Raw genomic sequence first — 23,648 nt, 5'->3', positions numbered from 1 at the left:
GAGAGGACAATGAACGTAGACCAAGCTCAGCTCTGGAAGATTATCCAGGATCCTCCTTATGGTACACAACGACCTCTGGCAAGTGTGTGGGAGGGAAAGGGGGAGAGAGAACAAAATAATCACTCGAGACTGAATATCAAAAAAGCTGAAGTGATGAGAGTTTACTGTGAGAAACAGTTACACTGTGTTTTAAGTAGACAATCAAATATATCAGTCAAACATCATTGTGTGAAGCCCATTTGCATCACAAAGGCTAAGAAATTTGTAGGCTTTATACAGCGCTCAAAGCGTTGCAGCAGCAAGGAGCCATATGGGAACACTAGAAAGCCTGCTGCAAAGGCTGATGCGTTCAGGAGACTGAAGCTATGAAATTTATTATATTCCGTACGTGAATTCACAGCCTACCCAACGCATTTACACTTCCCACACATACATAAGTTTACTCAGCCAAATCTGTATTCCCTAGTGACTTTTCACAGTTAACTTTCCAGAGTGTAGATGCACTGTGTACTCTTCACTCATTCACTGCTCATCACACCACCTATGTCAAAATACTTTCTGCAAGAGGGTTGATGGGAGTGGGGAGAAACCTTAGTTTCAACAGAGAGGGTCCAAGAGGTAGGAACAAAATCTCCTTTTACCAAGTCCAGGGCTTTGCCTTTGTCCTGACAGACAGCAAGAAGGTAAAGTGCAGCTCTGAGTATGTATGGAGGGGGAGAGTCTCCGTAGTCCTGTGCTGATAGGAGGAAATTTCTTACAGGTAAAAATAAATCTGCTTCTGGGACAAACCTGCATTCAAGGAGATTGGAGTGGAAACAATAACATGAGACATGCCTTACGCACCAATGCACGGTATGTAATGGCCACAAAACCGTTCATCTTGTATACTCTTGGCTCACCTGTCCCCAACGGTGTAGGCGAAGTACAAGAGTAGTATGAAGCAGTGTTGATGGCTGCAAAGAGACCGATCCAACACTAAAGGTTCAGGGGTTTCAGTCAGGAGGAGAAGGCTTTCAGCAACAGTGTAGTTTGACTGAGGCAGACCCTTCTGGAGGAGCTCAGACATCTCTTGCTCTAGAAATAAAGCTAACGTGAGCAGGCAGGCAGCAAGGAGGAATGTCTATGACAAATGAGAGTGGAACAGGGGGATGGAAGCATCTGCCTGCTCTAACTCAGGCACATGAAATTAGGGAAGCTCTTGATGTAAGAAATATCAAAACCATCCTACTACCTCACAGGCTGCGTACAGCAAGCATGAATTGCCCTGAACAGAGGTGTGAGACCTGATTTAACGGAGCTGGCTTTGAGGATGAAAGGACACTTCTGTTTGAGGTTCCCAGCTCTTTGTTGATGCTGCCTGTATGATAACCAACGACTGCCAGTGGGAAAAGTGGCTTTTGTGATGTGGAAACTTTCATCTCATTTATTTGAGACTAACCTATTATGAAAAGTTACAGTATAGATAGGAAAGATTTATAGAGTACACCAGAGGAAAAAAATCACTTTAATATACAGATATGAGTGACTATGAGGCAAGTAATATTGTTTCAATTAAGCCATGCAAAGTTGTGCTAGTTGATATCACCATGTAAACAAAACCATAGGCAGATGAAATATATTCTTTCAAGTAGGGTTCCAAACTCTTCTAAAGGTATTCTCTGAGTGTTACGTCCTTGCTGAATGAGCTTATAAAAAAGCCGAGGAAAAAATCTCTAAAAAGATCTTATGCATGTCCTCCCTTCCCTCCTCTTTTGTATTTTTTAATTATTATTTTTGCACCTATTGCCCAAATAGATGGTGGCAGGGCCTCAAACTAAATGAAGGAATTTATCTCTTTCCCAAAACTTGCCCTCCTGAGAAGAAGTTCTCTCCTTCTCTGTGGCAGAGTAAAGGCTCAGGCACAAGCTGCAGAGGAAGCTGGAACAGGCCTGATTCAAGGCAGGATTACTGTGAAGAAGAACAGAAAGGTACAGTGAAGAAAGCTAGAAACATCCACTTCATACTTGTAATATGACACACAATCTGCCAGAACCTCAGTTTACCGAATCAGTTTTCTGAATGATCACATACGAGCACGTTCACCATGATAAGACTCCAGGAGCCATCCTGGGCTTCCAGGAAAATCAGCAATTCCTGAGGGACAGTCAGCTCACAGATGTGGTGGGTGTACATGGTGATGACAGTGAATGCATTCATGTGCCTTGGAACAACACGAACACAGGGAGGTACTCTCCCAGTCATCGTCCCTGGTATACGCAAGGAGACCTGTAAGGGCAGGACCCTTAAAACTGCAGAGAATGGAAGGTGTTTGAGGGTGGCTCTCGATATTTGCTTCCACTGGCAAACACTGGTAAGGACATTTTGTAGCAATGGTGTTTCCATGGATGAAGAATGAAGAATGACAAAATGTTAACTAAAAGGGTGAGAACAATTCTATTTCCAAGTATTTCTCTCTCTCCAATGACTTCCTTGCAGAACAGGACATGATCAAACATCCTGCACTGTAATACATCCTGCCTGGCACCTCACACTACTGCATTCAGAGGCCTACATCACTCCTCCCCCACACCCTTTACAGAATCACAGAATTGCCTAGATTGCAAAAAACCTGTAAGATCATCGGTCCAACCATTAACCTAATTAGATTAATGATTGGACCAATGATCTTAAAGGTCTTTTACAGTCTAGGCAATTCTGTGATTCCATGATTAACCTAACACTGACAAGTCCTCGACTAAATCATATCCCTAAGCGCTAGGTCTACCCAACTCTTAAATAACTCCAGGGAAGGGGACTCCACCGCTGTCCTGGGCAACCTGTTCCAATGCCTGGTAACCCCTTCAGTAAAGAAATTCTTCCTAATATCCAACCTAAACTTCCCTTGGTGCAACATGAGGCCATTTCCTCTTGTCCTGACACTTGTTACTTGATTGAATAGACTGATCCCCACTCTCTACGACCTCCTTTAAGATGGTTGAAGAGCGTGAAAAGGTCTCAGCCTCCTTCTCTCCAGGCTAAAAAACCCCAGCTCCCTCAGCCACTTCTCATAAGACTTGTTCTCTGGACCCTTCACCAGCTGTGTTGCCCTTCTCTGGACATGCTCTAGTACCTCATTGTCCTTTTTGTAGTGAAGGGCCCAAAACTGAACACAGGATTCGAGATGCAGCCTCACCAGCACTGAGCACGAGGGTAAAACCACCTCCCCAGTCCTACTGGCCACACCGTTCCTGATACAGGCCAGGATGCTGTTGGGCCTTCTGGGCCACCTGGGCACACTGCTGGCTCATGTTCAGCTGCCTATCAGTCAACACCCTCAGGTCCCTCTCGGCTGAGCAACTTTCCAGCCACTCCAGCCCAAGCCTGTAGCACTGCCTGTGGTTGTTGCGGCCAAAGCGCAGAACCTGGCATTTGGCCTTACTGAAACTCACACAATTCACAGGTACAAACATCGCCACTCCAAGTTCCACAATGGTAACCTAGACTAGGGGTGCTATGTATTTTGTTTCACCTTTAAATAAGTTGTAGTCACAGGAAAGAGGAAGCAAAACATCTCTGCAGACCCACAGAGAGTCTCCTCAAGTGTTCCTCAACCTAGAAATCCCAGCCTCTGCTAGACAAGACCCTTTGCAATGTTTGCTCTTGAAGTCTTCCTCCTCTCTCCCATTTCTTGTATGCTATCACACCATGAGGAATGAAGATAATGGCAATATGTGCCTACAAAGCCAGAGCTTAGATGGAACTGATGCTACTGTTCCTTTTTTCCAAAACATCCACTGATTTTACTACTCCAAAGTCAGGCTGCTTTATCTCTGTCTGCACAGCTCATGATGGAGAACAGAATTCTCACAATGTTGAGTAAATCCACCCGCTCACTACCCAACTGCTTCTCCACTCTCCCACATCCAGCTCTTCCACTGTCAGTTACCATTTACATTTTGCAATAAGACATAACCACTCCTGAGCCTTTCAGTCTCCCATCTTGTCTAATCAGGTGCATTAGATAATACATGATTTGCTTTCCACTCCGAAAATTTTGGACTCGTTTGCAATACACACATCACAATACCTTTGTACAGAGCAAAATCTGGCCTTCAGCTCCAGTGTCAGTCGGATGAAGGAGGAGGATGCTAAACAGAAAGCAAGACACAAATGTCGAAGGAGCACAGAACATAAACGATAAGGGGAAAAGAGTAGGTAGATCCCATAACCACCCTCACACATCTCCAAGCAAACCTGGTGAACAGAGCATGCCATCTCCGCAAGAACACATTTGTTAGGCTTTCTTTCCCAAAGCAAACTACTCCAAGTTTGGTTTGAATGGGAGTATCTGAAATTCATTCGTTTCCTCAGGAGAAGGGAAGATCTGCCAGATTCACATGTTTAGAATAGAGGAATTCTCTACACCACCTCTCTGATGTGCAAATAGTAAGGAATACACAGAGTAAATAGGACTTCTACATAGTAAAATCCCACCAACAAATCCAGCATAATCCCTGTCTACAGGAACAGCCAATTCTGAATATTCCAGAGGAAAGGATAAAGCTGACTCAACTTACTTATCTAAAATAAAATCTGTCCCATCATCATTGCTAGACAAAATAATGTTTTCATCTTGCTGAACATGACTGCGCACTCTATTCTTACTCACATAAACATGTAATATAATCCTCCACATAAAGTCTCATTAAGCTCATTGCCTCAGTAATATGCAGCAGCAGCAAGTTTCATCAGTGAAGTTAAGAGCACAGAGAACACGATCCCACACTAGCCCCATACCCAGCTTTTTGGAGAACTTATTCCGCATGTTTGGCACGACTGTAAAGAGAGTATTAAGTGATGAGATGAACACCTCCATCACTGACGGGCTGACAGCCCTTTCCAGGTAGTTCTGGGGAAAGAAGAAAAGATCAGGTATGTGATATACAATAAACATGGAAAGCAGCAGCTTTCTTCTGGCCTTCTGCCCACCCAGAAATTCAGATTTCTAAATCCAAACAAATGGAGTAACAGCTCTTCTACCAAAATGTCTGGCAGCAAGTACGCAAGCTCACAGAGCACTTTGAAAGCAACTAACACTCCCTCTGCCAACGTTATGAGCTGCACTGCTAACTCTGCAAGACATTACATCAACCAAGAACTGTCTTCCTGATTCCAGCTGGCAACCAGTTAGGCTTTAAGGCAGAGTGACTGACGTTACTGCCCATATTGCCCTGGAAGTAAGTGCTCTTACAGGTCAGATGGTGAATTCCCCAGCATAGCACACAACCTAGGACATATGCAGCTGACTTTGTAACCCTTAACACCTGTGCTTCGGTGTTTTATTGAATAGTGGCAAACACAGGTGCTTAAGCTCTCTACAGAGCCCAGCCCTAACCTGTTTAGAACTGACCGACTCAACTCACTCTTTTAGAGGGTCACTGGGCAATTTGCCCACAGTCAATTAATTTTCACTGAAGTTCAATGAGCAAGAAAGAGCACACTGACTCCAGCTTTGCCAAACTGGACACACACTGCACCCTCCCTTCAGGGAGGAGAACAGCAATGCCACTGCAACTGCCTGCCAAGAGACTGGTCAAGGAAGCAGAAAACAAAACATCTCCAAGCTCCCAACAACTGCAAGAATTCACACCTGAACCTGTGGCAAAAAACCACCAAAATTTACTCAACATTTAGAACGACAGCTAGAGTCCCACTGTTCTGACAATTCTGCTCACTTAGTGACAGGTCTGTATGGAGCACTACAGCACGTGTGACTCTCCATGGCTGCTTTTTAAACTGTGTCCCTGGCTTTAGCTTAGTACTGCCCTTGCCGTTTAGACTGGGCATCCTCAACACCTTCTGGAAAAAAGCATGAAAACGAAATCACAGGCGCAAAAATACCACTGCTTTCTGGGACACAGGAAATTTTTGAAGAAGTGGCTGAAGGTGAAACAACAGCTCAGGCTCTCTTCATTTTCTGCAACATCCAGAGCTGCCATGGATTAGATAGCGTGGCAGGTAGGCTACAGCCTGAAGAAAGACACTGCCAGCTACGTGGAAGCTTCATGATTTTCCACCCTCCGAGACCGCACACTCTCATTTTACATGGGAGTGTATAATGTCACATTTGGTTCTGGGAAGGTGGCAAATGCCACAGCTATTCTTGGTTTACTTTACATACTCTCTTCCCAAAAACACACTTGTGCAACCTACTCTTGATGCCTGAAAGCACCTTTCCAAGTACACAAAGAATAGAGAAAGTCCAAAAGAAACCCTACCATGACCATGGGGATGCAGAGACTGTCACACATCCTCAACAGGAACTCAGAGAAGTTTCTCAGCGTGTCCTTGCTCTCAGAGTTGGGGGCAGTGAAAGCATTCTCCTGGGCCATGGGGTCACTCTGGAATTCCATTGCTAATCTAGAAACATACAGTGGATACCAGAGGAGAGAGGATTTCTTCTCACTCCATAAAAGAAGTCAAGGGGTACTACATTTCTGTCACAACTTTCATCACTAAGGATCCCACAAACACTTGATGGGCTGGAAATACAGGAATCTGGCAATCACACCAAGCTACCTTTTAAATGAAGCTATTGAAAGTCAGCAATGTTGCACAACAGTACAAGTTGGAAAAGGAAGACTTAAATTTCTGTGAAGAAATTATCAGCTGTGGGAAGCCCTAGTGTGGCAAGACTAAAGTTTCTCAGCCAGGCCAGAGTGCCTGAAGCTCAATACAGTAAAGTTCATGAAAATCAGCCAGAGGACCATTCAGCTGATCTAAAAATCGTGACAGAACTCCAGCACCCTCTAACACCAGCCCAAGACACTGAGTAAGTGCAGTCAGGAACATCTGATCCTGATCAAATTATCTCAGCCAAGCCATACGCAAGTGATGCAAGGCAAAATAACTATATTGGCCAGACTTCCCTAATAACTGATTCGTATTCATACTCAAACTCACCTACCACTGTTTGCTGTGCAGCTAAGGGTAAAAGATAGCTCTTGTCCAGCAAAACAGAAAAACTTGGTGCCTATAAACCCACTTGCAGTAACAGGTCACAGACATGAGCAAATCCAAGGCCAGCATCTGGAGCAGATGGCGGGGAGGCCACATACCCTAGGGCACTGGAATATGATTTGACACATATCTTTCAACAGTTCTTGCACGGTTAGTAGTTTTGGCTAATTTCCAAGCAGTTCCTCAAAGGCCAAAGACATGAAACGAACTGACAGGTCCCAGGCAAATTTCTTAGGAGATACACACAGGTGTCACAAAATTTTCACTATCACTACACATGTCTCCTTCTGTTGTTTCACTGACAAGTGCCATACATTGAACTCACCTGTGACATTTCAGTAGTGGGCTTGGGTAGAGAAACTCAGTTACAAGGACAGAAGGACGGACAGATACGGACACACACCACGGACCCGCCCACCTCCCAGACTTGTCCTCACCTGCAAGCATTTCTGAAACTTTCCAGGGTGTTGAGCAAGAACTGGCTTTGTCTCTGAGGAATTCTGCATAGATTTCTGTTTGTTGGATGATTCTGAGACACTGAGAACAGGGGATCACCCTGTTAAAGGAGATAAGTCTTTAAAATCTGATAGTCATTGTCAGAAAAAAAAGCTTGCTTCTCTGACACCAGCAGCAGGAGGAACAACAGGTTTCATTTTACTCACTTCTTTCACATAACCAATTTTTTACTATTGTGCTTTCCCCATGGAGGCCAGAGGTAGAGAGCTTTTGTACTCTTCCTAGGAAGGACAGAGCTACAGAGCTACTAGTTCTTCTCTGCCCTGTCTTTCCAGTCTGTGTTGCTATGGTTTGGTCTAATCTGAGTTTTAAACAGTTCAGCTAATGGAGTTTCAAACCCTTCTGGGAAACCTTGGTGTTTGGTTTTTTTTAAAATTTTATTTCTTCCAGTTACTCTTAAGGCAACATTGAACAGTTCCCTTCCTTGCTCAGCACTGAAATCTTAGAAGTTCTCCACTTTGGCTCAGATCTGTAATATATCCACGTACTAGCTCTGTTCCCACACAGCATCCCACTGAGTTCAGCTAGAAGCCAACTGCAGCATCAGTTTGCTAATCATTCGCCCAAAGTGGGAACCACTTGGAAGTCAAAATCTGCCTTTAAGCTTTAACTTGTTGTGGTGGTCTTCTCCGAATACTACCATAAGTGGACATGGCCACACAATGGTGCCTGGCAGCTCAGAATTCCTTCTCCTCCATTTGTTGCTGAGATATCTTAGTACAGGTACAATCATTTTCCCTTTTCTCCCTCTAAAGACAGCCTGGGTGGCCTTACTATCTGCCCAATTTGCTTTCCGTGAAGTTCCATATTACAAATGGGACACTAAGCTCTGTGTGGATGCATCAGGAGGAGGGTGGCCAGCAGATCAAGGATGTGATTCTCTCCCTTTACTCTGCTCTTGTGAGACCCCACCTCAAATATTGCATGCAGTTCTGATGCCCTCACAATAAGAGGGACATAGATCTGTGGAGCAAGTCCAGAGGAGGGCCACAAAGGTGATCTAGGGGCTGGAGCACCTCTGCTACAAGGACAGGCTGAGGGAGCTGGGATTGTTCAGTCTGGAAAAGAGAAGAGTTGGGGGGAGATCTTATAACTGCCTTCCAATACCTGAAGGGAACATACAGGAAGGCTGGAGAATGTCCAGCAATAGGATAAGGTGAACGGTTTTAAATTGAAAGAGAATAGGTTTAGACTGGATCTTAGGAAGAAATTCTTGAGTACAAGGGCGGCAAGACTCTGGAACAAATTGCCCAGAGAAGCTGTGGATGCCCCCTCCCTGGAGATGTTGAAGGCCAGGTTGGATGAGGCCTTGAGCAACCTGGTCTAGTTGAGAGGCGTCCCTGCCCATGGCAGGGAGGCTGGATTAGATGATCTCTAAGGTCCCTTCCAACCTAGGCCGTTCTATGATTCCATGATTCTATGAAACAAACTGATCAACATCTGCCTATGGGGCAGAAAGTAATTCTGCCTTCTCCAGGCAGAGCGGACAGACATCCAGTACCACAGAATTTGCGCCTAAAAATAGTTCATCAGGCATTTGGAGCTCTGGTACTCCAGCAAGATGCTTTTGCCACTACAGACATGGCTCTGAGATTAGAGCAAGAAGGTCTAGCCTTTGTGTTTCACTGTAATGAATTCCATTTGTAATGGAGGCTTTCCTCAAAAGTGCATAGGTCCCAGCAGCATATCACGGTGACTACATATTTCAGGAACGGGAAAGGATTCGCAGTTCAAAGAGTGGCTGACAGCTCACTTGCTGAGACTGTACAGTGCAGATACAAAGACCCTCTTGGTCTGAAGGCACAGCAAGAGATGTTCATTGTCAAAATGACCAATACAGCCTACGAGGTGGGGGCCTGAAGAAGGGGAAGTTCAAATGACTTTGGAGCACTGGACATATAAACAGAGCAGCACGCTCAGGTGGTACCCCACAAATCCTCATTGATTTAGAAAGATAACATTCTCCAGCATCCATCTTCAGCTACTTCAGAGACAGACTGGTACCATCTCAAGGCATGAGGATCAAAGAAACACCACAGAATCCAAAAGCCACAGAGTAAGGAGACAAAACATAATATAACATCCACATGGTGTGCTATGAGGATCATCCCTGTCCTGGTTGATCCTACCAACAAGCAGCAACTTTTGACTTACTGCATGCCTCTTGGTGCTCTGTGGAGGGGAAAGGTCAGCACATCGCTTCAGCACTGCCTCCAGCAGCCTCTGGAGCTCTTGATAGGGGACTGGAGGGGAGCTCAGATGGTCCTTCCTGAACAAGCAGAGAGAAAGACAGCAGGCACATTCCTTGCTGGGGGCATCCTGCTTGGGAAGGCAACATCAGCAGAAATAACTGCTCTTCCAACAGCAATACAGCATTGATACATCATTGGTGCTTCTCTCCAGCACAGTGTACTAAGGGCACGATATCTGAACAGCATCTTCATCCACACATGCACCAGAAAACATTCTCACTGCATTCATCATCTGCTCCCACTACAGTCAGTCAGGAAGGATATGATCATACAGAGTCTTATGCTTGCTCTTATCTGTCCGGATGGGGCATGAAGTGACAAAGCCACGGCAGCTGCAGCACAAGCCTGCCCAGGACTCTAAGTCCTTGCTGCAGCAACTTGCTGCCTACCACAGCTTCACTGCCCTGGCAGACTTTCGAGGCAGGTGGGAAGCTCGCTCTGCTGTACCCAAGCCTGCCTCAGCCCGAAGTCCCACTGCAGAGCACACTCCCCCACACAGCCACAGGGGAGCTGTGGTGTCAACAGATCTATCTGAAGAAAAGCCTGCAAATACTTTCCTGCTTACCTCAGGAGAGCTGCCACAGCTCTCACAGCCTCCACTACCACCTCCAGCATTGGGCAGTTCACTGTCTCCATCAAAACATCGATGGCTTCTATACATGCACTGCGGTTTGTGAATAATTTGATTTCTGCTGGTTGCCTGCAAAGAAGAAACAGAGTTAGCAAGAAGAATATTGTCAGTTAAGTACCTGTAGTGCTCTCTCCTCATTTTACCAAATGGATGGCTGAGCTGTGTGATTCCAGCCATGCCTTTCAGTATTCAGAACCACCTGCTCTCATAGACATAAGTCTCCCACTTGAGCAAGTGGAGTGTTTGCCACAAAGAGTGAACTTCAGCAGACCTGGAGCCCTACCATGCTGAAAAAAAAAAGCTAGTAAAAAAAGCCTGGGTAACTGTGTGACTGCACCTGTGAACATTGACATGAAAAACACAAGAAAAACAAGTCTTTGTAAAATACAGTGATCTCTCTGCCTGGCTAGGACTTTATGTTGAGGCCATCTGCTCTGGCATTTGCAGGTTCATTTGGCAATTCATCTTTCTGAATAAACAAGCAAACACCACCATCCTAAAACAAGGACAATGCTATGAGAATAGCTTCCCTCACAGTCCAATAGCACTTCTAATGCCAGATGCTGCCAGAAGGATGGCGACTTTCATGAACCCAAAAAGTAATCAGGAAAACAAACACAATCCAACTGTTACGACAATTCTTCTTGATAGCAAACATTTTGGTCACCTGATCACCTTGTGGCCCAACACTTTTGAGCCTTCAGCACAAGAGCCTGGCTGACAAGCCATTACTGGACGTTATTTGGTGGATGATACAAAACTGGGAGGGGTGGCTGACATCCAGGAAGGCTGTGTTGCCATCCAACAAGATCTGGACAGGCTGGAGAGCTGGGCAAAGGTGTGAACCTCATGAAGTTCAATAAGGACAGGTGTAGAGTCCTGCATCAGGGGAGGAATAACACCAGGCACCAGTACAGATTAGGGGACGTCCTGCTGGAAAGCAGCCCCATGGAGAAAGACCTTGGAGTCCTGGAGGACAGTCAGTTGTCCGTGGGACAGCAACGTGCCCTTGTGGCCAAGAGGGCCAATGGGATCCTGGGATGCATTAGGAAAAGTGTGTCCAGCAGGTCTAGGGAGGTTCTCATACCCCTCTACTATGCCCTGGTGAGACCACACCTGGAATACCATGTCCTGTTTTGGACTTCCCAATTCAAGAGAGACAGGGACCTACTTGAGAGTCCAACTGAGAGCTATGAAGATGATTAAGGGACTTGAACATCTCTCCTGTGAAGAGAGATTGAGAGAACTGGGGCTGTTTAGCCTTGAAAGGAGACAGTTGCGAGGGGATCTTATTAACGTATATAAATATCTGAGGGGTGGGTGTCAAGAGGAAGGAGACAATCTCTTCTCAGTGGTGCCCAGCAATAGAGCAAGGAATACTGGGTTTAAGTTAGAACATACGAAGTTCCACCTCAACATGAGGAGAAACTTCTTTACTGTGAGGGTGATGAAGCCCTGGCACAGGCTGCCCAGAGAGGTTGTGGAGTCTCCTTCTCTGGAGACTTTCAAAACCCACCTGGACACGTTCCTGTGTGGCTGCCCTAGGGGATCCTGCTCTGGCAGGGGGGTTGGACTAGATGATCTCTAGAGGTCCCTTCCAACACCTGACATTCTATGATTCTATGGTTCTATGATTTTATGACAGAGCTGGCTCCTGGCAAATCAGGTACAGTCAGGAAGGTGGTAGAAGACAGGCAGCTACAAGTGGACAAGAGGCACTACCAGCCTGCCAGAGGGCCTTTCTGAAGTGAAGCAAGAAAAGCAGCACAGCATGAGCCAGACTCAGGAGCCAAAAGTATTTCCTGTTAGTTTTTCACAGACGTGGCTGACTAAAGCAAGCCAGGAGCACATGCTTCCATGCACAAATGTGAGAAGAAAGTGAACTTCAGCAGAAATTACATCAGTAGCCCAACGACTGGGCAAAAAGTGAACAGAGGCAGAACCACTCTTTTGAGTTACCCAGTGGCATGTAACCAGCTTGGCAGTCACCTCACATTCTGCTGTGAGAAAAAGCTGTGAGGTGAGCAAGGCAAGAAAAAGGCCGTGTGGAACTCAGGCACCATGAGCAACCTCTGGGTCAATCCATAAGTGATGTCCTGAACCTCCAAATTGTTTCTACTTACACCGTAATTCCATTAGTCCTCTGTATTTCCTTTCTTTAATCACCGACCTTCTGAAAGAAAACACATCAGGAAAAAAAAACCTTCACTGACTCATGCAGGGAGGAAAGGATGGAGGAGTATTGCTGACTCACTCAAGAGGCACAAACCCACTTGCAATATGGTGCACTATGATGTCTTCGGGGCCTGGGAGAAAGCGTGAAGGACAGCACTGCTGAGGCTTCCTGTAGTCTCTTCTTTGGGCCCCAAACTGTGCCTGCCATCCTGGTTGTGCTGGGAGAGACAATGGGCACTCAGGGAGAGCTACCCACCACTCCTGACATACTGCCAAGGGGAGCAGTAAATCCTGCTTGGACAACACCTGAGTGTGGGGCTTGCTTACACATGAGAATCCAGTTGCAAGGTAACTGGAGGAGAGGTTCCACCACTAAGAAATAGTTTTAAATACATTTCTAAGGCAAAGTAGAACCAGAATGGATGTGCTAGAAAATAAGAGTAATTGCGCAGAGTGTTCTCTTTGTTTTACAAGCTGTTTCCCACATCCTGGTTTCTCTTTTTGACAGATCCCACACTGGCATCATCACACTGTTCCAGCACCGCTGCTTTTCCTTCTACTTTCTGCCCTGCCACTCGCTACAAAATTGACTATGACATTTCCAAAATACAGCTCAAGGGCTCTCTTGGGGGAACTAAGTGGCAAAAACAAGATTCTGTCACTAGCGTGACAGGATGGGAACAAGATCATAGAGGCAAGAACAGGAAGCACAGAAGAAAAACAAGGTAGAGCATGTTATGCCTTAGCAGAAAACAAGAGGAAAAAAGTGAAAGAAAACATTAATATTTCAGCCTAGAATTTGTTTTTGCTTTTAGAATAAAACTCAGATGATGCTACTGGACTGGAAGCCATGGAATTTGCATGCTGGTTTTTCAGAGGCACACTTAGCAGGACCTGGCCAGCTCACGTATGCCTGGACCTTTCTGGCCTTTCCTCCTGCTCTATGTACAGCTGAAAGATTTCACCTCCCAGACTGGCAAGGGGGCAGGAAGAGGCAGATATACTGGTGGAGGCATGTGCAAAGAGGACAAAATGAGAGGTTCAGAAAAAAACACCAGGCCTTTCTTCACAAAAATAACGGAGATGCATCTGTTCAGCAACATCCTTCAAACACTAAGGCTCTGGGGGTGTAGGTGTTTGGTCTTGGACAAAACCCTGAAAATGCAAAAGTACTACAGCTTCCAGTTTATGGCACCAAAGCACCTGTGCAAGCCTGACAGGGGCACTCCCTTACCGTTTCAGTATTTCAGTGAAGAGCAGGAGTCCTTGTTTGTGCAACTCCACATTATTCAGCTGCAAGACATTTTGGAGACTCCTCATCAGAGATTCAATGCCTGCACATGTTCAAGAGAAGTCAAAGAGACAGCTTTTAACACCCCAGATTCCAGAGTGGAAGCAAAAATGATTTTTAAATGGAAGGAATTATTTGAAGAATTATTCTCCTGAGCCACTAACAGAAATAGCTACTCAAAACTGCTGAGTGTTCACTTAGCTCCCTGATAACAACCCCCAGCCCCCACTGCTGGGGGCAAGTCCAGAAGAACAAAAGGAATTTAGCCTTTCTTTCTAAATCCACTCTTGGCTTGTCCACAGAAACACCTAAGAGCAACTTAGGTAGTGTCAGTCGTGATAACTCATTATTACAACGAATGCATGTTCATCAGAAACTCATTAGGACAGTGACACTGTAAATTCAAGCTATGTCGGACATTACATTCACGTTTGTCTGTGCCAAAAAATATTCATTTTCAGTCCTTTATCCATCCTGACTGGAAATTGCGATGGTGTGCAAAGTGTTGAAATTCAGCTAGAGGCACAACAAATGCCCACAGTCTTACTGCAGCCGCTCTCTCAGAAAGGCTGTTGACTCACCATAGACTGTGTGACACTTTGAGAAGAAAAGGCGCTCTTCAGTTAGGAGGAGCAGACAGCAATACACTGACCAGATGAGAACTTCACTGTTGCAGGAGAGACACTCAAAGAGGAATTCTGCAAACACACAGACACAAAGAAGGTCACCCCAGTAACAGGCAGCCTGCTCACAGGATGGCACAGCTGCTCCTGCAACAGAGCCAGAGGAGAAGGAAATGAAGAAGCGTAGCAACAGCCACGGGGAGAGCAGTTGTATTTTGAAATGGCAGGAATGGAGAATGGAGTGGATGCCTGGGGGTACGCTAGTCTTCAAGACAAGGTGACTGGAGAGCAGAGTCCCACAGGCAGGCATCTTCCCAGCACAAACTCTGCAGGTAGGAGATGAGTTGTGGCTCTAGCACGAACGAAAAGCCACAAAGCAAGTGACTATTTATTTTTGTTTCCTCAGAACTTTTACATCTACCAAAGAATCGGTAAAATGAAAATATTTGTGTCTTTTGAGATTACAGAGAAATAACAAATGATCTCTCACAGCCACATTCTAAAGCTAAATCCTAGATCACGTTGCATGTAGACTTACAACATTTAGTTGGATAAGATGGAACACCAGTCTGTTTAGGTTTGTATCTAAGGTCTGCAAGAAGGACTTGTTCAGATTCTTGCTATGGAAACTCCATTCTGTCTGTTGACAGCTGCTTCTATACTTCCAATTGAAAACTTACTCTCCCCTTCTTCTCATAAGATCACATTAACCATTTTTACTGGTATAAAATGGCCACCGCACATATTACGCCATCAGTGGATTTCAAGGAGCCAGACTGATTCCTAAAACCAACAGCCACCAGGGAGTGCTTGGATATTGGGTGATGAACAGTAAGACACTACTGCATTTCCTCACCTGGAACATCTGCATGGATAAAAGCGGGAGCATATCTGCTGGGAGAGTGAACCAGCACTGCAGCCACGCAGTGAGAACTTGCTGCCTGTAATATCTCATCTCTGGTTAGCAAAAGCTGTTGAGAAATAAAAGTCAAAATGAGAGAGGAAGTCAGCTGCGGATTTGAGTAGGAAACAGTTTAATCTACATTTTAAAATCTGAAATACAGATTAAGATCTCTCTTTTTGGTATGTCGTTCATGGATTAAACTTGCTAAGGCTGGGACCTTAGCAAAACGCTGGGACCAAATACACTCAAAAAAACCTCACAAAATGAGAACCGCAACTGAGAAGACTAAGAGTAAGGACAGCTCTGCCCCCATGCTTAGTCATGCTGGCACTACAAGTGCTGTATCAGACCTCAGGTGAGAATGAGTCGAATTAGCTGAGGCCAGGAGTAAAATTTCCCCCTTTCAGGATGCAGGAATGAACACTGAGGTGATCTATGGGGGTGTCCTCACTTCCCACCACAGCCTCTGTTGCTGGTGTTGGCAACAGCATATTCAAGTGCCTCACATAAAGGTTTAATGCAAGTCAGAAAATTCTTTACATCTACTGACAATTCACTACTGCTTCAGCGATCACCTTTTTAAGAACAAGTGGTAGTGGATTTTCTCCTTCTAAAAAGTTGGGGTTCTCAGACTCCTCCTCCGGCTTTGAATTACTCATAAGAATGGACACAAAGTGGTCAGATTTCAGCAGCTCCTTTAGCAAACCTGCAAAAGGAGGAGAAAAAGTGAGCCCCATACTGGGCATAGCAAGGCACATATTAACACAGGAGCATTTGCAGCCTAAGACTTGTCACAAACTTCCTCCACTTTCCTGTGTTCCTGACAAAGGCCCTCACCTTCAGTTTAGGGAGCTTCCTCTCACTGTGTCCCCAGACACCACCACAAGCCCCATATCTCACAACCCCTTGTTGCTGATGCTTTTTGTGGGTCTGATGTGCTCCCTGCTCCTTCTTAGAGACACGCATGTGCGCTGGTACATAGTCTCCGGAGCACTCCGCTAACTTTGTCTTTGTTGCTTCAGTAGTCACCCCTTAAACTGTTTCTTGGGAGAGCTCTCGACCTGTGTTTTTCTCCAGGCTACAGTCAGTGACCCAACAACAACCAGGTATTTTCCCTGGAATATTTCCTAGAGAGCTGGCATTTATCTTCCCCTTCTACTTTCACAGCCTCTTACTGAATCAGCTGTGTTCAGCCAAAGGATATCCACATACACAAAAAAGCCCAGTCCCAGGTATTGATGCAAATCATCAGCACATGTCAGTACAAATTCACAAAGGTTATCATCTGAGCTACAGAGTTCTATTTTCAAAGGAATCATCATCCATTTCTAGTGGCCGAGTAGATGATCTGAGGAGCAATTCGGCTCCAAGAAAAAATAATTCCCTGGATGGCTTACAAACAGGCAATGTCAGAAAGGGTGAAACCATGCTCCCCAGCAACAGCTGATACATGCAGTTGGAAGTATAATTGTTAGAAAGTGCCACTTCCATGTCAGCTTTCTAATCGAAGTAACACAATGCCCCACACCTAAAGATCATATTTGTTAGTCACTCCATCCCAGTGCTCTACAAAAGCCACCTATTTGTGCGCAGTGTTTGCACTCGGACACTTTGAGAGATGGTCTGTTCCTAGGATGAAACATCAAATCGAGACAGACCAGGCTGCAGCGCAAGCTCTGAAGAGTCTCTGAAGATTAGTCAGCACCAGCCAAACGGGAGGTTCAAGAGACAACAGCGGGCTGGGGGAGCTCAGCAGCAGGTCTGGGGCACATGATTGCTATGCAGTAACAAAGGACTGACTGCTTCAGACAAGCAGTAAAAAACTCCTCTAGGGAACAAACCACAATGGAAATTCTAAGCCAGCCATGGATTTCTTCCTCACTCTAAGCCTTCCCTTTCACTTTGCAGTTTCTCTCAGCAATGCCTTACCCAAACAATTAACCTGCAGCTCCTTTGTCTGCGCACGCCCCAAGGTATTCAAGAAGAGACCACACAGCCTTTCTTCAAAGTGTGCTGACAGACGCTCTGTGCCAACAGGAGAGGAGTACAGCTTGCCATACAAGTAGCAGACAGCAGCCTTTATACCTTCATTTGGGTACGTCAAACCCAGCAGCAAATGATCCACTAAGTTACCTTGTGTGAGGAACAGAAATGGCAAATGTTCACACCAAAGAGATGACTTTTTAAAAGCACCAATCTGTGTCCGTTGAAAATTTGCAAAAGCTCCCTGGACAGGCTGTTGTATGCAGATTAGTGAATGCCACGATTAGGTGATGTGCTCACCAACATTTGTCCATCTGAGCAGAGGTACAGTAACAAATGGCTAGAGGAGTTTGCTGCTCACCATATGAAGACCCACCATCCCAGCTACTTTCACTGCTCACCAGACCCCCAGGGGCTGGATTAAGGAGAGGAAAACTAAATGTATGTTGCCTGTGAGGCAGACCCACAAACTCCAGTTCACAGAAGCTGGTTTTGCCAGGCTGGCTAAGAGCACAACCACAAGCCTGTTACGATGGTACTGACCTGCAGCCCAGAAAGCCTGAACGCCACTCTGAATTCTGGACAGGCTTCTTGTGTGACAAATTCACCCAGCAGATGGCAGAGTGCATGTATGCATCTGTGTGTTAGGGCTGTGAATTCCACCCTTCGGTGGGGCATGACACATTACTACTCACTGTGCTCTACCACCAGCATATCAGCAAAGCCTGGGACGGCATCTGCCAGCTTGCCCAAGAGAGTGAATATGGGCAGGCTGCCTCTCATGGAAGATGCTTTGCACAGCTGTAAAGTAGACAAAGAGGGTAAGTGTTTCACTAGTGAGGACACACGTCCAAACCTGCAAGCTCTCAGTAATGCATAATCCTTTAGAACAGGATCTTTTCCTAAGGTGGGTTCTCTTCACCACTTACGATAAACCACAAGAAAACCCTGAACATGCCACTAAGCGTCCAAAATGCTTTTTAATTAATTCAAGAAATCTCCTGCTTGTTGCTCCTTTTCCTCTCCTCCAGCTCTTACACGAGCAGATGAACCAGCTGAACTTCTCCCCATTTTTGCTGTTTTCCAATTTTTTGTACCTCATGAGACATTCCTAACAAATTTAGGAATGAAGAGAGCAAGAGCTGGGAAAGCCCCTCATTTCACAGAAAGAGTAAGGTAGAAAAAGAAGAAGCTGAGGAAGTCACACAGCTTCATAAGAGCATCATGAAGCCATATGGCTGCAAGGCACCATGTGAACAATAGGAAAACTCCCGGGTAGACACCAACACTGCCAAAATCACAGCAGAGGAGCTGGCGCTAGGACATCCCACTGCAGCAGAGGCTGCATCCCAGTGCAGTAGCTGCAGTCTCACAGGGCCACTCATTCCCATCTCTTCAGCCTCTGAAGGATTGAAAGGAAGGGCAGGGAACTCATCTCCACTGACCTCTTTTTGGCTTTCATCCAAAATGCAGCGTAAGTACTGTTCTGACTTCAGCTCCACTACAAGCCGCACCAGAACTAGGCAGAAGAAATAGGATCAGTAATTCACACCCAAGAGCACTCACAATCCATCTTCCATGGGGCATTAGCAGATCAGTGAGCAAAGAGCTTATAAATTAAATGGGCACAGAGATGCTGAGAGAGCAGGGTAACATCAGCATTCCCAGTACTATTCCTTCTGATAGCTCAACCCGAGCTCTTGGCAAAAACATTACAGCAGTCCTGTTCTAGCTGCACTACAAACCATGCATGGAAATTAACTGTAAGCAATAAACTGCACACCAGGACACCAAGTAAACATAAGGAACTAGGAAGAGAAGAAAACAAAGCCCTAGCTTGAAAGTATAAAAATGACTGGCAATTGAGTAGAGCAGGCTTCCCACATTATGAAAATTAGCCTTTTAAAAATATATCTTTCCAGAGAAGATATCAGAACTGAAACTGCTGAGTATCCTTAGATGCAGTCTGAGAGCTCCTCCCCCAGTTGCTACTGTGCCTGTGGTAACAGTGCAGTCTATCAGCCATTCCTCCTCACCGCAGTTAGCCCACACACCTTGCCAGAAAGCAAGGCCCCAGTCACCTGTGTGGTGCTGTTCACTTCCTCAGCCCCAAGAAAGGGCTGTTATTCTTGTTCCACTGCGACTTTAAGAGCTCTGTTCTGCTCTAATAAGAGGAATCAACAAAAAACTGTATCTACCAGGCACTGGCTGCACATCACCTGGGATTTCCATAACAAAATCATGAGGGAGTTGCCTGATGCTAGCAGGCTGCCTCTGCTCCACACATATACCAGTGGACCAGTTTCAGGAAGCAAAGTTCCTCTTCTCCTATTTTTAGAACCTGGTCACCGTAATGTTCAGCAGATAAAGTTTTGATAATAGTCCCGTTACTGAGATACCATGCAGAACATTGTTCCAAGGGATTTGGTAAGGTTGTCTTGGATGTATCTTGCTGTTATGGCCCAACTCATTTGAAAACACTCTTTTGATCTGTGTTCTAGGAAAGCACCTTAAAAAAGAAATACTAGAGACTTCTAGGTTCACCATCTCTTGGTATATCCAGGGTAATACTGGAAGTTTATCTAGGAGACCTACTTTAGCTAGAGCTACACACGTCAGCACAGGCTTATCTTGGGACAACTGATTTATAGATGGTTTAATGGCCCTTTCTTGCCCTGAACTCTCAGAACCTCTAAAAACTTTCAAGAGTTACGTAACACTAAGTTAAAATCCCCGTTTGAGAGCATCCATCTCCCAAAAGACCTGCAACATCACAGAAAGACTTCTCACGTTTTTGACACCTTTTCAAGCAAGTGCCTGAAAACTGAAACCCCTCTGGAAAGACATGGTCACACCTACTTTAATGGCTGGACAGAGGGAAATCATTGCATTGCTAATATCACTAGACTCAGCAGAGATGCTCAAGGCTAACTGGGCTGCAGAGATTCCTTTGTCAGCCCTGCAGGTGTTTCCTTCAGATTTCAAATGAAGGACGGCTCACAAGGAGGAATCTGTAGCCTGTACAGGTAAGTCCCAGATATTCTGTCCTGAGGAGAAAGTAGTAGATCTCAAAGCTCACTGAAGCCTACAGGAAAATTTTCATTCGCTTTGAGACTTTGGTCAGTTCCAAAGATGTCAAAGATGAGGAATTGCTTATAACTGTTACCCATGTGACACTTAATCCATGGCACACACAGAACCTGTGCGAGAAATGTTACATCTTTAAATCTACATGCATGCCCCTTCCCCCTAAATACTAGAATAGTCTGTCCATCACTGTTGCACTGACAGAAAATAGATGCTCTTCCCAGATTCAAGCTGTGTAGAAGCTGAACCACAGTCATCAGACAAGACAGAGCCTCCCTTCACAAACTGTCAGTAATTGAGATGTGCCATCTCACCTTCTACAAGCAGGTCCAGGGCACCGCTGTCTTCCACAGAATGCAGCATCCCTAAAAGATAAACCACACTCAGTCATGGAACTCAGTCCTGTTTGTGATCATTAGTGTTGTAATGCCTTCTTGTGAAAAGAGCTGCACATTTTTTTTCAGAACTGTTTTGTCTTCTCCACTTCACATGACACCAGCCTGATTTTGTCAGAGGAAGGTGGATACTCTCAGGGAGTATCGCAAAATGTGCCTCCATAAGCAGGGCACGGGGACACGAAGGCACTCGGTTCTCTTGCAAACTTTTAATGTACTTTACCGTTGAAGTCAATGGCTCCACCTATGTAAGTAAATACGCAACTGCTATCACCGTCACATCTCACTGCACGTGTCCAAATATTACACGTCTGAAACAGCACTGCAGAATGACAGAAGTTAAAGCCCAGGTGTGAGTTGCCCTTTCTACCTTCCAGCCATACCAATTCCCATGAACAATCTTCTCCCTCCATAGTACTGAAAATCTTGAGACCAAATTCCAACACCAGGTTTAAAGCATACAGAAAGTATTCCAATGTCAAATCGATCTTGAAGGCACCACTTCATAAGTCATTTGTACAATAAAAGTATAAGACTGGATGTATTAAAATAAGCCACTGTCTCACTCTACTACACTAAAACAGACAAGAGACTCTACTTTCCAGTTCCTTCCAACTTCAGGTGCATCAGCATCAGGCACCTGGTTCAGATCCCCACCTACATCACACCAAACCACTTGCTTCAACACATCCACTCCAATTACCGCTACTCCGTAGACCTCATGACCTCTCAAAAATTTGACCAACCAAAACAACATCATGACATTGCGGGTGAGGAAATTACTTATTTCTTGCCTCATCCATCCAATCCTCAGTAACTTCCTTACACTTTGCACACAGCGTTAGTTAACACTGCAATAGCAGCTGCATGAAATTCAGGCTTATCTGAAATTCAGCGTCTCCTCATACACAACACTCCACACTACACCTCTGTTCTCTCAACATTTTTCCTTCTGCTTGTGCTTATCCCAACATTCTTTCTTCAAGAATGAATTTTCCTGAATTTACAATTAATATTTCTTCCACAGTATTGTCCAAACCTTTGAGGGTCCCCGCTTTCTTACAGACTTGCACCAAATGATCCATGGTTCATCCAAGCTCTATCTAAAATGTACACGCCATTTTTTGTAGCCTCAAGCTTAGACTGTGATTCCAACGGCTCTAGAAGTTACACTATTTACTATTTAAAAGTTACTATTTAAAAGCAGACAAGAGTACTGAAAAGCAAGCACAGCTCTCCTGTCTCCTTGGGTATTTTGTGTTAAGATCAAAGTGTAGGACTGAACTGGCCATAAGCACCACTCCCTCCTCATCTGTACAGGGTTACGTGTGCAGACAGCGCTCAGTAAAAAATTGTGCAACACAGAGAACTAAATCTACAGAAAGTTATTTTTCTAACAATGCTGCTTCCAAACGACGCACAACACAATTTGTGCTGGGAAATCAACTGGGAAAGCAGTTTGAATTATTCAGTGTCAAGGCAGGGAGAGCACTTGTAAGTCACTTTACCCCAAAGAACAAGAATTAGCTGTGATGTGCAAATGAGATCACAGAATTAAAGAAATCCATTATATTTGTCCTTTGAAGGCACTCACATTCATACCCTCCACCTTTCTCTTCCTGCCTTACTCTTCCCTCATTTAGACCATTATTTCTTCTCCATCAAGATTTTAGACAACATTTCAAAGACTTTTTCCACAGCAGCGCTGCACTAACAGAAACGACTAAGAGACGTTCAAGATCATAGAGACTGTTACTGGCAAGGCACTTTCTGACATCCCACTCAACACTATTCTGCTGTGAGGGTGACCCACCAGAAAGAGGCACATATAGTCCTATGGCTACAAAGATTTTTACAAATATAAAGTGATGGTGTGAAAAGAAACACTACGTAGATTTGTATTTTGCACATTTGATGTTAAAACTTGCAACACTTTTTTCAGCTCACACCTTCACTTCTGTATGAATCTTCATCTAATGTCGCAGTTCAGCAAGATGAGAAAGATTAAGACCAGAATGGAGGGCATTCAGGGAAGAGTCATTTGCTAGGCACTCCCTGTTTTCCAGAAAAACTTTACAGATACATCAAGATACTTTGGAGAACGACAAGAGCTTTATGAACATGTCAGTCCTGCTCTTTGGGGAATAAGGAAATTAATTAACCTATTCAAAAGGAAGGGGACAATCTCTTTTCAGTGGTGCCCAGCAACAGAACAAGAAATAATGGGTTTAAGTTAGAACATAGGAAGTTCCAGCTCAGCATGAGGAGAAACTTCTTTACTGTGAGGGTGACGGAGCCCTGGCACAGGCTGCCCAGAGAGGTTGTGGAGTCTCCTTCTCTGGAGACTTTCAAAACCCACCTGGACACGTTCCTGTGTGGCTGCCCTAGGGGATCCTGCTCTGGCAGGATCTAGATCATCTCTAGATCTCTAGAAGTCCCTTCCTACCCCTGACATTCTGTGATTCTATGGTTCTAAATCAAATGACAGAGTTTTCTGATTAATAACACACCTAACACAGAATGGTGGAAGTATGGAATTACATATCTCAGTATTAATTTGTTGGTTTTGGTTTTTTTTCTTCAAACATGGAGAAGCCTCACATGTACACATCTATTCAACAAAAGGCAGCTGGCCGCTCCCTGCTGCTGCAGTGGGCCACAGCAGAGCTCTTACCAAAGAGAGTTCCTATCAAATGAACGCAGACCCTCTCGTCCTGCGACAGCAGCTGGACGACCGGCAGCGCCTGCCAGGCCAGGGCATCGTGGAGGCGGGAAAGGATGTGCTTCCTGCG

The 23,648-nt window shown here is 45.1% G+C and overlaps 1 protein-coding gene across 1 annotated transcript in view; it reads right to left on the bottom strand.

The window, feature by feature from the left end:
- The window catches only part of MEI1 (meiosis inhibitor 1), a 38,613-nt gene extending 15,034 nt beyond the window's left edge, over nucleotides 1–23,579 (bottom strand). Inside the window, 17 exon segments of the mRNA XM_009875860.1 lie at nucleotides 1–75; nucleotides 642–789; nucleotides 900–1,074; nucleotides 4,777–4,888; nucleotides 6,258–6,399; nucleotides 7,437–7,555; nucleotides 9,670–9,784; nucleotides 10,333–10,467; nucleotides 13,808–13,907; nucleotides 14,446–14,562; nucleotides 15,344–15,458; nucleotides 15,967–16,097; nucleotides 17,321–17,524; nucleotides 18,070–18,175; nucleotides 18,820–18,893; nucleotides 20,776–20,826; nucleotides 23,531–23,579. Of these exon segments, the coding sequence (XP_009874162.1) occupies nucleotides 1–75; nucleotides 642–789; nucleotides 900–1,074; nucleotides 4,777–4,888; nucleotides 6,258–6,399; nucleotides 7,437–7,555; nucleotides 9,670–9,784; nucleotides 10,333–10,467; nucleotides 13,808–13,907; nucleotides 14,446–14,562; nucleotides 15,344–15,458; nucleotides 15,967–16,097; nucleotides 17,321–17,524; nucleotides 18,070–18,175; nucleotides 18,820–18,893; nucleotides 20,776–20,824 (1,917 nt within the window). The 5' untranslated portion in view covers nucleotides 20,825–20,826; nucleotides 23,531–23,579.
- Nucleotides 23,580–23,648: the final 69 nt, after the last annotated feature.

Source organism: Apaloderma vittatum, unplaced genomic scaffold, assembly GCF_000703405.1.
Source record: "Apaloderma vittatum isolate BGI_N311 unplaced genomic scaffold, ASM70340v1 scaffold4649, whole genome shotgun sequence".
Taxonomy (NCBI): Eukaryota; Metazoa; Chordata; class Aves; order Trogoniformes; family Trogonidae; genus Apaloderma; species Apaloderma vittatum.
The sequence above is the reverse complement of the archived record's forward strand: the minus strand, read 5'-3'. Positions and strand labels throughout refer to the sequence as shown.